Raw genomic sequence first — 18,084 nt, 5'->3', positions numbered from 1 at the left:
TCAACCCTGCCAGCAGCCTCAAAAGTTTCTGTTCGTCTGCACCATACTCACTCAATAGCAATATAAATCAAGAGCACGTTCTCAGTCACAATGAGATACTGAATATATTACTAAAAGGAAAGAAAAAAAAATCATAGGGGGAATATTCTGTATAACACTGGGCAGCTGCTAAGAAAGCCTTCTGCAAAGAATAGAGGATAAGCAATCATGCTTATAACAAGGTTGGGCACTTTGGAAGTCTAGGTGATTTTCACATTATGCTTCTAGCCTACAGCAATGCTTCTCCAGACAATAACACTTGTTCTTGATACATCTGGCCAAACTACTTCACTCCGCTGCTTCTGGATCACATGCTCCTTGGTATCTGGCCTCCCCTGGAGCAATAGTTATTAGGATTAAATAAGCAATTTTAAAACCAATCAATCATAAATCAGAATAAGCCCAAAGAAGCTAAATTCAGCACACAAGTGTTTCATCTAAATTCCCTTTGCAGTGTTCTGAATTCCAACTGTTTTATGTTCTCTATTTGAAAGGGTGCAGGGAGGAGAGGATTACCTCAGCCTGGCCAGTCAGGAATAATTGTACTTTCCCTGAGGCTGGATGACAATTGACTCATTATTCACAGTCATAGCCATCAATCTGCCAAGGCACGAATGCTCAACCCTGGCCTGGAAAAAATGTATGTTGAAAGCCCTAGATGAGGGATACAATGGCAGTAAGATGAATTTTTTGAACTGTCCAGCACTGGGTAATTACAGAGAAAAAGGTAAAGAGCATAAAGCTACTGAAAGTTTATTTTCAGAAAGAAGATCTGCATAACAGTTGAGGTTGTACAGCTCATTAAATTCAAAAGTTATATTCTGACGTCAACTATTTGCAAAGTAAGAGCCATAAGATCCAGTTCCCACCCTTTCAGAGTTTGCAAACTAGGAAGCATGTATGTACACCACTAAAAGAAAAGACACCTATGGCAGACAATATATGGGGTAAAGCCAGAAAACAGTAAAGTCATAACCAGTTTGAGAAATTCACAAAGTCTTCACATAGGAATGGGGAATCTGAGTTAAGCTTTGAAAGACAGCTACAATTTCAACATGTAAGCACAGTAAAGTTTATTTCATGAGGGGAAATTTTTGTTAACAAAGCCCCTACCATGGAAAGCATAGGGCCTGCAACAAAAATATCAAGTGTTCCAGGAAGATGGGGCACACATTTAGTGCTAGGTAGATGGGGGATACCCTCACAAAACGGTATGCTTGACCTTGAGAGTCACAATAGAGCTGGGCTCTAGATGACAATGAACCCCAATGGCTCAGCACTAGAAACAGAAAAAAATGGAGCCAGTGTAGTAACCAAGGTGAAAAGTAAAGGAAACCACAGTGACCGTCCGTGGTGGTGGTAAAAAAGGAAGAAATTTAAGAAAGAAAAATAGCATTCACAAAGTGACTTCTTTCTGTGTTTCTAAAGCAGAAATGAAGACACTATCTCCAGTTGGTTATGTTCCTTCTCCTAGATATCACAGAACGTTCACCTTATCTCACACTGAAATCTCTGCCCTTCTTTTCCATTTAAATTGGTATGCTCTAAGTAACTTTTTCAAAGCAGTCTCTGTGATAGCACAAGAAGATAAAACAGCATGCTTGTTGCCTGTCAGGTGAATTGCACTTGGTGCACGGAGGCCACACATGACCCTCTAGCAAGATAAACTTCCCTCCCTCGCTGGTTTACTAAAAGGCCACGGACAGCAGTGGCCAAAGGCAGGAGTGCACACAGCATACTTGAACAGTGATTCCAGTAGCTCCAGAATCTCAACCAGGGTGACAGCTGCCAGTGCCAACGTCTACACAAGGCAGAATCTACTGCATCTAAGAAATCCATCGACTTTTGTGCATTGTCCTTTTCGACTTCAAACTTACAAGTAAGCACTATCAATTATTGTTTTCTTGATACGAAACTTTTACACATGAGCAGGACCAACCTGATTCATGAATGAAAAAGCCACATATGCATTTAGTGATGACCCCCAGGTAAGAAGCCTTGAAAATGACTCCATTCTCTATAGTTTTATTGAATATAACTTATATACCGTAAAATTCACTCATTTTAAGTCTAGTATTCACTAAGTTCAGTAAATATATAGAATGATCTGACAATCATCACAATTTAACTTTCAGATGACTTACATCTCGCTAAAAAGATGGACTGTAGCCCATCCCCATTCTTATCTACTAATCTACTTGTTGCCACTGTAGATTCATCTTTGCTAGACAGTCCATATAAATGGAATAATATCTATGTGCTGGTTTGCACCTGTCTTCTTTCACTTAGATCACACTGTTGAGATTTATCCATGTTGTCATACGTATTAGTACTCCCGAGTTTCATTTTCAAACCATATTCTATTTAATGAACAGGACCACATTTCATTTTTCCACGGACACGGGGACTGTTACCACACTTTGTATCCCCTGATTGTGATGCTGCATGTGATTCAAGGGCCATCATCATCATTAACCTACTTCCAAGCAATGTGATGAAATCAAACCAACAGAAAAACTACGGACTTTCAGCTCTGCTCCACAGGCAGCCCTAGAGGGATGCACTGTGTCCCTGGAGGCTACTACTCTCGGTCACTTCTCCTCCTCAGTCCAGCACAGCTGTAGAATCCGTCACTATTATCTGGCCCCATTTTCTTCAAATTCATATGTAATCATCTGGAATTACTTTTCAAAATTGGTCAATATCTATCTCTTCCCACTACGATGTAAACCTAAGGAGAGTAGGGAGTTCACCCTTGGGAACTTCTCCAGAGTTTCTGGAAGAGGAAAGAGTCATTACCCAGTTCTGAGGTTGTGGAACACTTGAGAGTGGGACACAGACAGACCAGCGCTCAACTCTACAGCCAGAACCCCTGCGCTGAGCATTCATAGTATGCTTAAAACCCAGCTAGGCTGGACGTCTATAGAGAAAGCTATGCAAGTTATGTGAATGCCCTTTGCCTGTAAGAACATATACCTTATTCCATTAAAACTTTATTTATTTATTTATTTATTTATTTATTTATTTGCTTGTTTATTTATTTATTGATGTTTTGGAGACAGGTTCTCATAATGCAGTTTAGACTGGCCTTGAATTCACTTTGTAGCCCTGGCTGGTCTCAAACAATCCTCCTGCCTCAGCGTCTCAAGTGAGGTTACAGATGTGTACCACCACACCAGGTTTAATACTATCCCTGCACCTGTCATTCTTTTTCATTGTCAAAAATGTCTTTTAAATAAAAGAACAGTATTAAATAAAAAGTCATATGTTAGAGTAAAACAATTATCTTTTATAGGGGTCACAACTTCATAAAATCTACAGAATTTATTCTTCAAAAAATGTCTCCTAAAGTGAGCACAGAATTTAAAGAAAGCACGTATCTCTTTTACCCATCTCAATCTCATTTAGGACACATTTTTCAAAATGGTTCTGAGTGTCAGTGTTCCTGGGCTATGCATTAGAACTTCTCCCTTCAATTTTGGAACCAGATCTCTAGGATTATTCATCTTAATAAACATCTCCAACATGATTTTATATAGACACAATATAAGACTCCTGGGTAAACATTTCATGAAATAGAATCTAGAAGTTGTTAGTTTAAAAGAAGGATTTGCCACCTTATCTTTGTCAAAGCATATAAGTAACTGTGCCTGGTAGTTATGTGTAGACACAGTATTTAGTCTATCCACCAGAGGCCAGTGTAGGATTATTCCCCGAGTTTTATATTCTAATACTACACCATATACATATACACATGCAGTATGAACGATCCATAGCTGGTCCTAAGTACTTCAAGAATAGAGTATGAACAACCAACATCGTGGCCAACATTTACTTTTAATACTGCACATTCAAGATTTCCTAAACCTCTAACCTTGATGTTTCTCTTTTATATCATAAATAGTTCCCTTCATCACAAAACTTTACACTTGAGTAAGTCCTTTCAACTTACCAAGTACTTTCATTATGTTTCATCAGATTCTCACCACAATCATGAGACATACTGAACAGGCAGAATTATTCCTGTTTTACAGAACCAGAATGTAAATGGCAGGCCTAACATCCAAGGAATTATAAGCCAGGACTATGCCCAGATTTCCTGATTCAAAGATAAAATAGTACCCTTTCTAGATACTGGCCCTGCCTACCATAAAATAAGAAATATAAGGCAATCTTCATAAAGTTAAACATCTTTCTTTTACCCTTATACCCATCCCTTCTGCCTACCTACATAAAGACACATCTACTTAAAACAAACTCTTTAACTCCCCTAAATTAAAGGAGTTAAAGTTGGAGGGATTAATTTTTCCCTCTTCTTTACAAATAAATCCTTCCTTCAAGTTATCACACTATCAGAGAGTGACAGCTTCTGCATGAAATTGTAATGATCTAGGATTCAAACTTGGGTATACGGCATTTGGGAAGTTCAAGAACAGAGTTACATCACACAACCATCACACATTCTGTCATTTTTATGGATTGCCCTAAAACATATCTTATTAATAATAAAAATAAATGGGGCTGGAGATTTAGCTCAGCGGCATAAGCGCCTGCCTTACAAGCAGGCAGTCATGAGTTTGATCCCTGGTACCGATAAAAAGGAGAAAATAATAATAATAATAATAATAATAAGTAATAAATAGCTTGAAATAAAAAGGATCTGAATATCCATTATAACAGTCTTATTGCTTTTTTCATAATTCATAAATAGAGTATTTATTCAATCTAAAATCAAGACCCCAGAACCAAAGGCTAAATACTATCTTATCACACTCTGGCAAGAGTAATCAGCACTGCCTTATAATAAGCTCTAACTACACAATCTATGAATGTATACATTGCTATTCCACATTCATGTATCTAGAGCATTTGGGAATTGGGCCATCTTTTATAACAGATAGCAATAAATAAGGACAATATGCCAGCTGGTGAACTCTTCTAGATTAAGGACAGTTTTACTCATTGCTACCTTCTCAGATTCTAGATCTATGCCTAAAACATTAATACTAATGAAATAACTTCAATATTAGTGAGAACAGGATTTATACCATAAGTAGAGATTAAATCCAGAATTAGGTGCGTGGTTACAAACTTTCTTCTAATCAGTGTCTCATATACTACAAAACCTAATCCAAAAGGAAGAGTAAACCCTAAAGCAAGCCAGGATTGCAGTGCCTGGCAAGTGCAAGGCCCTGAGATCAATTTTGAGTACCCAAAAATAAATAAATAAATAAGTAAATACCTAAAGGGAAACGGTATGATTCTTCCCTATGCTAAGGAAGCAGGGACTGCAGGGAAAGCCAGCTGGCTGGCATCACTAAATCTGGATCATCTGGAACAAATCCAAATAGAAAAAAAGACAAAAAACACAAACTAGACAGATTGCGGTTTGATTTTCATAAAAGGGAGAGATGAATTTGGTTAAAATAAAGTTTCCTGTTTGCATCCCTTCGGGTTTAGCCAACCGTTTCAAAGAAAATATTATTGTTCCATGGCTGAAAGAACATTTTGCTAAACTCATTCAGATTTGAATACCTGCCTGTTCAACTGAATCAAGCAACACAGACCCGTGACCACCTCGGTTTCACATGGAGCAATTGACCCTTTCCCTTCAAGTAAATATACATTTAACAACGACTAAGAATAATGTGGCCAGTTAATAAATACAAACCTAACCTGCATGCAGCTACTCAGTATCATTTAAATCATGACTCTCTTAAAAGTTCTCTTAAAAGTTCGTTTAACTACTGGTAGCTCTCTGCTTGGGTTTTGCAAAAGTTTAAAATTCCATTTGCCTACAAAAGTCCATTTCTCTAATTTATATGTGCACATGAAACATACCATAAATATAACATCTCTAAATTGAAAAGACAGAATTAAAGAAAATTATTTTATTTGAAAATAAATCAATTTTTAATTCCCCAATCTGACAAAGCACACTAGAAAAAATATTTATTGTAACAAAATAGTGTGCACTAACATCACTGCCAAAAATAAATTTAACGATTATAATTCAGTATGTTGTATATATATTCAAATATATTCTCTTTCCTTATCCAATTACACCTAAACTACTGCAGATGTGAAAAACAAACGATTATCTATGGACTAGATATTCATGTTTGGAATGAGCATAAATTGTAACAACTGCAGCTGAAGATTTATGCTAATAGATCTAAAACAAAATGGCTCGATCAGCTCAAAATCTGTCATAATTTGAGGAGGGAAATTTCCTTCTGCAACTGAACCAGCAGTTTTCTGTGTCTCATAATTTGTCAATTTGTTCCCTCAGTGTAGTGATTTACTGACAACAAAAGAAATAGAGAAACAAATGAAAATTGCTTAATTACAGTTTGCAGATGTTCCCCCCAAAGAGAAACAACAGGTTAATGCTACTAATGCTGTATGACTCTTCCACAAGAGTCTGCCATAAGTTAGTTCAGGCTGCTCAATACATTTTTTCGCCTTCAGTGTTCTATATGATGTTTGATTTTATGACAAAGAGGTCACATGCAGATGGCTACTGATCTTTATAAAACTACAAGCTTTTTTCCTTGTCCTTTTCTACTTCTTTTCAACAATATATATATATATATATATATATACACATACACTATATAATATATATATAGAAGACTTTAAGCTCAGATAACTTCTTTTCTCTCTTTCTTAAGATGCCAGATTAATATTTTAATGGCTTAGTACTTTGATGGAGTAAGTTCTCATATGATGCCTTTCCAATTTCCCCCTAAGGTTAAACTTATCCCAGTGGCCTACATGTTAAGTCAGTTTATTGCTAGCTGCTGTGTTATTTTTGATTGTGCTCTTTGTTGTTAAATTCACATTTGCAAAGTGCTTCCCGAGTGGCCTTTCTCTCTCTCTCTCTCTCTCTCTCTCTCTCTCTCTCTCTCTCTCTCTCTCAATGTGGCCAACGGAAAAAAGGAAACAGAAAGACACTGCAAATGGGCTGTGAACTAAAAACATCCCTCGATATTCAGTAGGGAATTAAATGACTGATAACAACAGCACAGACTACTCGACAGAAGTGCCACCTGGAAGCATAAAGCTGGTCAGTTGTTTCCAACTTCTGCTGGCAGGCAACCTGCCAGTTGTGAGGGTATCAAAACAATGTTAAGCCCTCTGGTCTCTATCTAATACTCGACAGAAAGTAACTGCAAAAGGCTACACAGCTAGGATTATTTCTCTTCCTGTGCTTTCCTTTATGAGAGAAAGCTGTTTGTATGCTCTGCTGAAATTCCTTTCCTCCTCTCAAATTGGTAAGAAAGCCAGCTGCTTTCTGTATTTTTCCTCTGTGGTATTTTTCTACAGCAGAGTTTAAATTCGTTCTTCATGCTGGGGAAAGCCTCTCCTTGTAACCCCGTTGGAAGTTTAAAGATGCATTTCTAACATTCAAATTCAAACAGCTTTGGGGACCAAAATATGTCAACTTCGGGAACACGTTGTTTTATGTGCTGACACCGATTTCATTTTTAATTACATTTCTTTAGAAGGTGTCAAGTATGAGTTGTGATATTCCTTCCACTGAACTGACAAGTCAAAATTGATCAGTCCAGAAGTATAAACCAAATCCCAACCCAAGATTCTAAGTTCTCTACAGAACATAAACGCAGTAAGAAAAAAAGAAAAGACTTCTCAGATGAAAACCGCGTAGCTTTGAAAAAGTCATCTGGCCTCTGTGGGCCTCAGTAGCTCCTGGGCCAACTCTCTGTGCTTCCTCTGATTCTTTCCTCTCCGGGATCCTCTGCCAGTCAGAGTTTCTAAATGCTGTCTGCGGCTCCTTCACTAACAGGGTCCCATGAGCACTTCACTCTCGCTTGCTCCTGTGTACCCTAGTCTACACTCGCCTGTGCATTTCTGCTCAGCCTCCCACTCCTCTCCCTGACTCTAGACATTTCTCTCCTCCTTTGCCTCAGCCTTTCAGCCTTGCCTGCAATGTGTGGTGTTGCTTTTTGCTTGTTTGTACTTTCCACGATGGCTCCCGGTTACCTAGAGTATCAAATCCAAACAGAGCATAGCACGAGCCCTTTTGTGCACTCTCCTGCTGATGCCTGTCCACTAAGTGCAGATATTCTTCAGGGTTGAGTCTGAGCCTCGTACTGGTCTTCCATTCCCCTCTGGTTTTCTTTTCATTTCATTTATTCAGCAAATGCTCATTAACTGTCTACTCATTGTACATTATGCTAGCATAGCAGTGAACGAAACGCAGAAGCTAGCCTTTTGGAGCTGAAGCTCTAAAAGAGGACAGAACAGATGTTTGAAGTGCGGTACTTATTCTGATGGCTTCTATTACCCACATGTCAGGATCCTCCCAGTCTTGGGAGCGCTGCTCAGTACTGAAACTGAGGCGGGAATGAGGTAGTTCATGGTGTAGACTGTGAGTCGCACTGACTAGGTCTACAGCCACCAACTAGTTAGACAGCCTTGCGCACGGCTGCCTGCTTTGCCATAATGAATCACCACTGGCTGGCTGGTTTAAACAAAAACGTATTTTCTTGAAGGGCTGGAGGCTTGAAGTCCAAGAACAAGGTGTCACCAGGTGTAATTTCCCCAGTAACCTCCCTCCCTAACTCACAGAAAGCTTCCTTCTCAGAGCATCTTTCCATGGCTTTTATTTTTTCAATTGACTTTATCTCTGTTGACTTGGCCTGGCTTGGTGTCTCTCTCTTTTTTTATTTTTTTTTATTTTAAAATAAAAAAATAAAAACAATGATACAGAATTTCAAAACAAAATAATAGGAGATTAACACTGTTAATATATTGTGTATTGGGGCTAGGGATTTTAGCTCAGTAGCATAAACACTTGCCTAGTAGGCGCAAGGTCAGGGGTTTGTTTCCCAGTACCAAAGGAAAAAAAGAAAAAAATACATTGCATATTGTTATCTTCAAAGTAACTGTTCAGATTACAAGATACAGGCATGAAAAGATGATCAACAATCAAACAATCAAAGCACAAACTGTTCTCTCTGATGAACAGAGGTTCGTAGTAGAGTGTATAGTCTTTACCCGTTTTTCTTTTCTCCTTTCCTTTATCCCAGTTGTTCTTTCCTTTTGAGCAGTTTCTTTCCTTTTCACTTTCACAATATCTATTGTACATTTTGGATCTTATTTACTCTTTCAGGTTTTCACACTAGGCAGACAATACAATATTTACATGAGACTCTGATTTATTTCACTTATGAATATGCTCTCAAGTGGCATCTATTTTTACCTATAAAAGCCTCCCGTTTATCCTTTGTAGCTGAGTAATACTCCACTGTGTAAAAATGCCACATCTTTTTTATCCATTCCACGGTTGATGGGCATTTGGCTCATTTCCAAGATTTAGCTATTGTAGAGACCTTCCCTCCAAATTCATTTAAAGCTAACTACCTCTTTAAGGGCCTTATCTCTAAATACAGTCCATACTAGAATTAGGGCTTTAACATATATACTTGAGGATTACACAGTTCAGTCTACACAAGTTATTGGGAAAATACAAGTAATAAAAAGTAAAATGTAACACACACTGCACTAGGCTATTGTAAGGATTAACTGAGATGATCCACATGAAGTGCTAAGCATACCGAGTACTTAGTAAATGTCAGCTGCTATCAGTAACAATATGACCCACAGTCTCCCACTGCCAGATATCTGTGAGAGAGACAATGGTACAATGGTACAGATGGTCAGCTGGCTGGTGTTTGAATCCCCCACCTGGTATCAGGGAGTTTCTAATATATAATGGCATTCAGCAGGGTAAGCTTTAAAAAATCATGGACACAATTGTAATCCCAGTGCTCTGGGAGGGTGAGACAGGAGGACTGCAAATTTGAGCCCACTGTGTGCAACTGAGACACTTAGCAAGACCCTATCTCAAAGTAAAAAATTAAATACAAAATTAAAAGCAAAAACGGAACTGGGGTTGTAGCTCAATGTGAAGGCCCTGGGATCAATTCTCAATACAAAAAAAAAAAAAAAAAGGCAAGTAAATACATCCATAAATGGTTCTAAAATATACAGCATGGGACTGTCCCACCAACTCTACAATTTAAACAGAAACTGATTATCTGGTGTCTTCAAGGAGTATTTTGCCCTTCATTTTGAGGGGATGCATTATAAGAATTTGTAGTCTGAACCAGTGGTGTTCAAAACTAATGGTACATCTGAAACATCTAGTCTTATGAATACAAAAATACCTAGCTGCTTTACTATTGAGACTTATTTCATGAGCCTGAAAAAGACCTGAAATTCTGTATTTTTATAAAAGCTTACCATTATAAAAGCTTCCTAATAGGCAGCCAAATTTAAAACTATGGCAGAAATGCCTAATAGAAATACAATGAAAACAATACGTGGTTTCAAATTTTCAAATAGCCATCTTAAATGAAATTTGTAAAAGAAATAAGAGAATTTTAATAACATTTTATTTAAATCAGTTTGCCAAAATATTCTCATTTCAATAGTCAATATAAAAGTCATTGAGACATTTTACATTCTATTTTGATATTAAGTGTTCAAAATCTAGTATACACTTTACAATTACAACCTATCAAAATTCAATGCCAAATTTTCATCTAAAATAACTGACTTATACTTAGATTTCATAATATTTACAATTTAAAAATTGACATGCAAACTTAAATTGTCCCAAACACTTTAAAATTTTTCCACTAAGTGAACTGAATATTTTTGTTACGTTTACCTTTAAATTAACTAAAAGTAAATAAAATTTAAAGCATAGTTGGTAAGACAAGCAACTTTCATGGAAATTAATCATTTAGCCTGAAGTATAAGAATAATAATGATGTGAGTATGAGTATGGGTAGGGTGCGGCTGTGTGGACATGGATATGAGAGAGAAACAGACACAGAGACAGAGACAGAGAAAACAAGAGATGGGAATTACTATAACATTCTGTATTAGTCTGTTTTCCTGTTGCTATAACAAAATGCCTGAGTCTAGATATTTTATAAAAATTTTGAAAATTCAAGAGTATGGTACCAGTATCTGCTGAGGGTAATGCTGGTGAACTGATTGGTAGATAGTATCATAGAGGTAACAAGTACAAGGAAAAATTACATTAAAAGACAGTAGACCAAAAATCAAGGAGGTCCTAGTGTTGACCTTTTGTCAACAACTCACACGATTGGAACAAAATCACTGTATTGACCAACATTAATGCCTTCTGAATGCAGCACCCCCATGTTACAACTGCTTCACCTCTCAAAGATCCTACCACCTCGGTACTACCACACTGGGGACCAATCTTTCAGCACACTCACCCTTGGAGAACAAGTCACAGTCAACACTCAACACCACAGCTCTATAGCACTGCCCCAGCATTGCCGTATGTAACAAAATGGAGTTGAAAAGATGCAATGTCAATTTATAAGTTATTGGCTTCTTAACAACATGAGAGCAGTGGCCATCACTCTAAAAGATCAGACCAAGCACTTCTAATATCAGACTATGCAGTCCTCCTGATGTGGCAGGAAATTAAAAAGAAATTTACTTTTACGTTCAGCAGTTCTGAAGTAATTCTAAACCTTACTGAAGCAAGGCTACATCTTCATCTGGATGACCTTTAAATCTTAACTGTATAAAAGAAAAATATGTACTAAAACCAATGAATACCATGACAGGAGGCATCCTAATTGATGTTCTTCTGCTCTTAATCTGTCAAAACTTTCCACATGCTCCTCAGTGTCTTAGGACACCAGGCAAGCTATGCTCCCATGGTTATCCCAGACTCTTTTTAAGCCTGTTTTCTGTTGCTGTATCAAAACACCTGAGCCTAGCTACTTTATAAAAAGAAGTTTCTTTACCTCATACTTTTGAAAATTCAAAAGCCTGGTGCCGGTACAGTGTCTGCTGAGGGTGATGCTGCTGAGGGTGATCAGGAGAGGGGAGCCGGCTGATGGGGACCCTTTATTGCCTCTCCCTAGCTACTGGGTGGGGAGCACCCTATAAACTCTCCTAGAATGGAGTGTATCTCCACAGCTGGGTACCTACACATTGGTGTGATTTCCTCCTTGCTTGTTAATCTCACTGGACTATAAAGATCTTAGAATAAAAACTATACCTAACTTAATTTTGAATCTTCAGCCCCTAGAGTAATACCTAGACCATAACAAGAGACTCAAAGAACTAATAAAGAAATACATGAATGCTTACATTAACAAAAAAATCAAATATAAGTATTCACACCTGTTTTTTGAATCTAAGAAAAAGGCAGAAATGTGACGTAAGTGAAAGAAGCCTTTTCCCCCACATATTTTAGAAAGCTCTACAAGTACATATGCCCAAAAAGAAACTAAGAAGATTGAAATCTAGTGTTTATCCACACTGTAAACAATATGTCTTTACCAATAATGAAAAAAATCAGTATTCTGATTTTCTAACACATATTTTATAATTCAATTTATCCTCTTGAACTGAAGATACTACTGACAATTCAATCATAACTGTCTAAAACTAATCATTGATATGTGTCTTTAAACATTTTGATAGAACACTGTATTTATTAGCAAATATGTTCCCTGGTTTAAAAACCTAGACTTTTTTAAGAGAGGAAAAAAAATTCCAAAACATGATCACACATATGCACTATAGTAAGAATTACAATGAAATATTAAGTTTCTAACCGTTTCCTAAGAGTCTGCAGGAATAATGTGAATTTCTTTCAATAAGACTGTAATTTAATTTTTCCATGGAAATATCTTTAATAGGATTACTGACCCTTTTAACACTCTTGGGAAGAAAATGAATCCCATAAGCATTCTGGCATATAACTATTATAGAAATAAATAGAACAGTCAGTCAGTAAAAATGGTAATGGCCTGGAGAAACTGAACTTACTAAGGAAACGTTTCTAAGTATGTATAGTGATAAACACTTCAACAGAGAAAAGATTCGCAGCAAAATCAGGAAAACAACTAGACACATTGAGACAAATGAAAGGCCTAGAAAGCCAGGGGTGGGGAATGTGATGGGAATTTGAAGGAGGAACCTTAATGTTTTCTCTCAAGCAGACCTGACTATATTAACTTAGACCACATCTTTAGGCTATGGGTCTGCCCCAAGTCCTGTTTGGTTTTTCAGATGGTACTGAAATGCTTCACAGGAAAAGAGGGCACTCCTGATTTAAGGCATATTTTGGCACTCACAACTCTTTATGCTTTAAGAGAAATTTTTTCAGGTCATTAGTTTAATATGTGAACTGGTGCCTAGGGATGTTTTTGAAAGGAAAAAACAATTTATGTGCTTTTGGAGATACACTTTATGTGACTCGTGTCATCATTATTTCAGCTCAATTCTGGGCCCTAAGCTGAACTCAAAATGAAATCACCACGTCTGCAACAGTTATCACTCTGCATGCAATGATCACACCAGAATCTGAAACCAGAGTCCCCAAAGCAAACACAGCACGACCCCTTAAAATATCAAACTCCTGGCAAAAAGCTATAAACTATTACAAGGTACAAAAATAAAATCAGCCATACAAGTAATTTCCAAAATAATTTGGATTATCATAATACCACTGACACCAAATTCATTAATTCTGTCAGTGTCCTTGTTTGGGTCCAGAAAATAGGAACTTGATCATTAGCTTCAGAAAAAGCAAGCATCTTCCATAAATTGAAAGATGATTTATCTATTCTGAAGTCTAATTTGATCTACATATCATATCATGGACAGCTCCAAACTTAGTTTGATAATCCTCAATTTTCAATGCCAACAAGTGTAATTAAAACCTGCAGTCCACGTTTTTAAGTACAAACAAAGGATCAATATCCTTATTTAAAATTCTTGCAACTCAAACTGTTTTGAATTTCAGATGTTTTCGTATTGTGGAATACTTGCATAGACACAATGAGGTATCTTGGTAATGGTCCCAAATCTAAACATTTATAAAATTCATTTGTGTTTCATATATACCTTAGCCAGAAAGTAATTTTATACAGTATGTTTTTAGTGCACTAGTGTTTTGACTATGACTTGTCATATTGTCATACGAAATTGGGTGGAATTCTCTACCCACAGCATCATGTTGATGTTCAAAACAACTTAGATTTTAAACCAGTTCAGACTTCAGATTTTCAGAGTAAGATAGTCAACCTGTACTATGCATGTTCATTTTAACTACTTTGCTATTTGTTTAGAATATGTGAATCACCACTTACAAGCATGAGACCAGACTTCCTTAGTGTCATGACCTTGGAGATTACAAACCTCCCTGCACCCTTGGGTACACATTAGAATTGCCAGAAGAACCTTCAAAAACACCGATTGTTTAGCCCTAGACAAGCTTCAGAGTGGGCTGTGCTATCACTAAGGTCCCAAAGCTCTCCAGGTGAGTCTAATGCACAGCTGCAGAACCAGTGACCTCAAGGAGATCCTCGGGTGGATCAGTGGTGAAGCATGGCTGACTGCAAGGCAACCACAATCTGAGGCAGGACCTAGAACAAAGATGACAACTCTAGTGCCCTGGTGAGCCACGGAAGTGAACGAAACACACGATGTATGCTATCTCTTTCAGACTGAGTGACAGTGTGACAAGCACGGAAGCTCCAAATGACACTGCCAGAAGGGAAGTCATGTGTAACAGACTTCATTTCATCTGATTCAGTGACACAAATCAGGACTTCCATGTAAAATTAACTCAAATTTTAAGTGTTGATTTCATTAAAAATATAACATTATATAAAGCATATAAAGAAAGACAGCATGGGTTTGACCTTTAGGCTTCAGATCGTCGCCAGGGGTCTAAGGGGTTATTTCCTATCTACAAAAACCACCACACCATCACTTCATCACCACCATCATCATCATCCTCACAACAATAATACTTAGCCCCTCTAAGTGCTTGCTCTGTGTTCATCACTAAGCTACATTTTACATGGATTCCTTCAAAAAGCCTTTATCAACACTGGGGGGAAGCAGCATTATTTTCTCCCTTTAATCAACAGCTCTCTGTGCCCAGATCATAGAGCTAATAAATGGCTGGGGTTCACATGTGTGCCGAGTTGACATTTTAAATATTGTTTCAACAACCAGGACTCTCTCCATTTGCATTTCCTAAAAAATAAAATGAAGCGATTATATTAAATAATCTCTCAGGACATTTTTAGTTAACAAGTTCAACGGTCTTAACCTCACAACATAGCTACACGCGTCAGTCACGAACGCCCTAATAAGAACTACCTGATCAAAGAATTGTATGAATGCTAATGAAATAATCTTACTTAAAGGGCAGCACCAACATACATAAATGTATAATCTTTATCTCCACTGCTATAGGAAGTTTATTTTTCCACGTTACCTTTGGAAAGATGAGTGAAAGTGCTCAGAAATTCTTCATATGTTTGCTCATGAGAATTAATAAACTTATCCAAGACTTCTTCCATTAGTGGATCTTTATCCATTATCTCCAATCCCAGTATTTTGGAAGGCATTCCTATTCATGAGGCCACTTTATCTACAAGATAAAGAAGAAGACAAGCTAGAGAGAATCACGTAGCATCAGCCCCTCAAAAAATATTCTGGGTGGGCACTGGAGAACTCAGAAGATCCAGAGGGATAGGGTAAGACAATTACTAAAGCAGTGTACTCTTGTTCAACTACAGAGTGAGTTTCACTCAAATTTTTGCTGCTGAGTGGTTGGTACCAGTTTTGGTTTTTGCTTTTGTTTCCTCATTACCAACTTTCTTAATTCACAAGAACACTGTCATACAATTACACAATTAGAATTTCAATGTCCAAATAAGAGGAATTTTAAAGAACACATCAACTAACCATCACCGGTGACAACAATAATATCCAGTATTTATTAGTGACTTACTTATTCAAACCAGATGCTGTTCTGAGCCCATTAATGTTAATTATCATAACCCTCTTTAATGCTACAGAACCAGAAGACAGAAAAGTTAGTTCTAGGAATCTGACCCAAGAACTCATGCCCCTAAACCCTTCATTATGCTGTCCTGTGTGACCCACTCTCCTGCATTATGACTGATAAAAAGGTGACTTGCCCGTGTTTTAACACATCTGGGACCTGGAAAGCCTTTGGACAGCTCTATCAAAAATTTTTAAAACAGGCTAAATCTATCTCCCTTACCCTACCCCAATGGATCTAAAGCCTATGAGATTGTACTGAGTAATTTCATTTCTTCTTATACCTGATAGTCTTTCAAAGAGACAGTATGACCAAAAAATATGGTGAATGTTACTCAAACCATGTGTACAATACTTTAAATTATTACAGTAAAAGACATTAGCCCCCCTCAAAATACTTTCCCTGACTTCGAACACACTTTTCCCATAGTTTGTGCCACTTTCTGAAGCAATTCTGGAAGTCCTCTTTTGTGAGCGTCTTTATTTGTGCTGTTCTTCCTTGCCTTATGTCCTGAACTGATTCAAAATGTTTACCTTTCATAGTCGTTTTGACTTTGGAAAAACAGTCAAAAGTCACACGGTGTCATATCTGGATAATAAGGTGAATTACAGCACAACATAATTTTTATGAACCTGCCTTTCTGTAGGATGATACTCAGCAGTAGCATTCACTGTTTTTTATCACACTTCACAAAGACACCCACTGAAAATTTCATTTTCAAAACCCAGCCCAGCAATCAGGTTCCCTCTGAAGGCCTTACCCCTGCCCCGTCTCTCATCACCCCAGGAAGAGTCAGCTGTGATTTCTCTGTGCTGCCTCTGGATTAACTGTGTACTGTTATCCTTCAAGCTGTTTGCAAAGTGTTGTGCCCATGGCTTTGTCCTTTACATGTTCAGAGCACAGGAAGGACAAAGTCCACATCTTTTCATCTTTGTACCCTAAACTTTTACTCAACACTCAGGAAGCATGACTAGAAGTCCATCAACACTGGGCTAAAATTACTCAATTGAGAAGGTAAGAGAGTGAGAGTCACTCATTGCTAGAAGCTTACACAACACCTAGCTAAGCTTGTCCTATGATGTCACATGTGCCGCTGTGTTTCAGTCACTTTTCTCATTGCTGAGGCAAAATATCAAACACTCAAAGTTAAAGGAGGACAGAATTTATTTAGCTCACAGTTTGTAGAGGTTTTAGTCCATAAGGGGCTGGCTCCAAGGCAGAGTGAATGGCAGACAGGCATCACAGAGGAGAAACAGCTCATGGCCAGCAGAAGGGACAGCTCTTTCTGTCCCTTATATCTCGTCCAGGCTACTTATGGCAGATAGGCCTCACAACCTTAATCCGAGTGCCCTTGATCCTAGGATTACATTATGAACCAGTCTCACACCCTACATCCTGCCATCTCTGACGAAGCCCCACCTACGAGACTTTGGAACGACACCCAAACACAAGGCATAATGCACGCCCACATGATTTTGAACCCCTCAACCTCCCAGCCAGTGTGCCTGGAAAAGACGTCACACTGCTTGGCTTGCATCCCTTTAAAATACGGCATCCAGAACTGGAGACGTGACTCTAGCCATGGTCTGGATGCAGTGAAATCTGACTGCTTGTCACATTCTAAACACTGTACCCTGTGATAGAGCTGAAGATCACATCCGCACTGCTGGTGGTCACTTCACACTGTCAGTACACTCAGCACACTGCTAACTAACTGCTTGTCAGCAAAGACATGAAACCTCAACCCTCACACAGCCTGAACTTTATATTCCATGGGTGATATTTCATCTTGCTAAGCTGCATTCATTCTGTGTGAAATGCTATTCTTACGTACCTTTGAGAAAATTGGCTATCTACAGAAAACAGAAGAATAATTACAGTGCCCAAGTGGCCAGTGTAATACATGAATGACAATGAAAAGAAAAGCTTCTGTGTACTGGATGGCAGGAACAGGGGGCAGCTTTTTATTTTTCTGAAGCAATATTAAAAATGTGTGCCTGTCATTAGCTTTTTCCTCCCACTTTTCCTTTGCACATGTATCCATCATTTAAAAATACAAATAACACAGATGCATATATGGTAAAGAAGATATTCCTTAATTATGATGACCATATATATCCTACCCATCAGAAGTAGAGTCTGCCAAGATT

The 18,084-nt window shown here is 37.9% G+C and overlaps 1 protein-coding gene across 4 annotated transcripts in view; it reads right to left on the bottom strand.

Moving 5' to 3' along the window:
• Iftap (intraflagellar transport associated protein) overlaps positions 1-18,084 on the bottom strand; it is a 59,017-nt gene that overhangs the window by 26,688 nt on the left and 14,245 nt on the right. For all 4 annotated transcript variants that reach the window (XM_005000966.4, XM_063227787.1, XM_003463853.5 and 1 more), the window contains exon 2: positions 15,362-15,517. In XM_005000966.4, coding sequence (XP_005001023.1) covers positions 15,362-15,494 — 133 coding nt within the window. In that variant the 5' untranslated portion in view covers positions 15,495-15,517. The remainder of the gene's footprint in view (positions 1-15,361; positions 15,518-18,084) is intronic.

The sequence above is a fragment of the Cavia porcellus genome, unplaced genomic scaffold (genome assembly GCF_034190915.1).
Source record: "Cavia porcellus strain 051 isolate PalLab524CR breed Dunkin Hartley unplaced genomic scaffold, mCavPor4.1 scaffold_17, whole genome shotgun sequence".
In the NCBI taxonomy this organism is placed as follows: domain Eukaryota; kingdom Metazoa; phylum Chordata; class Mammalia; order Rodentia; family Caviidae; genus Cavia; species Cavia porcellus.
Note: the sequence above shows the minus strand (reverse complement) of the source record. Positions and strands in the feature narration are given on the sequence as shown.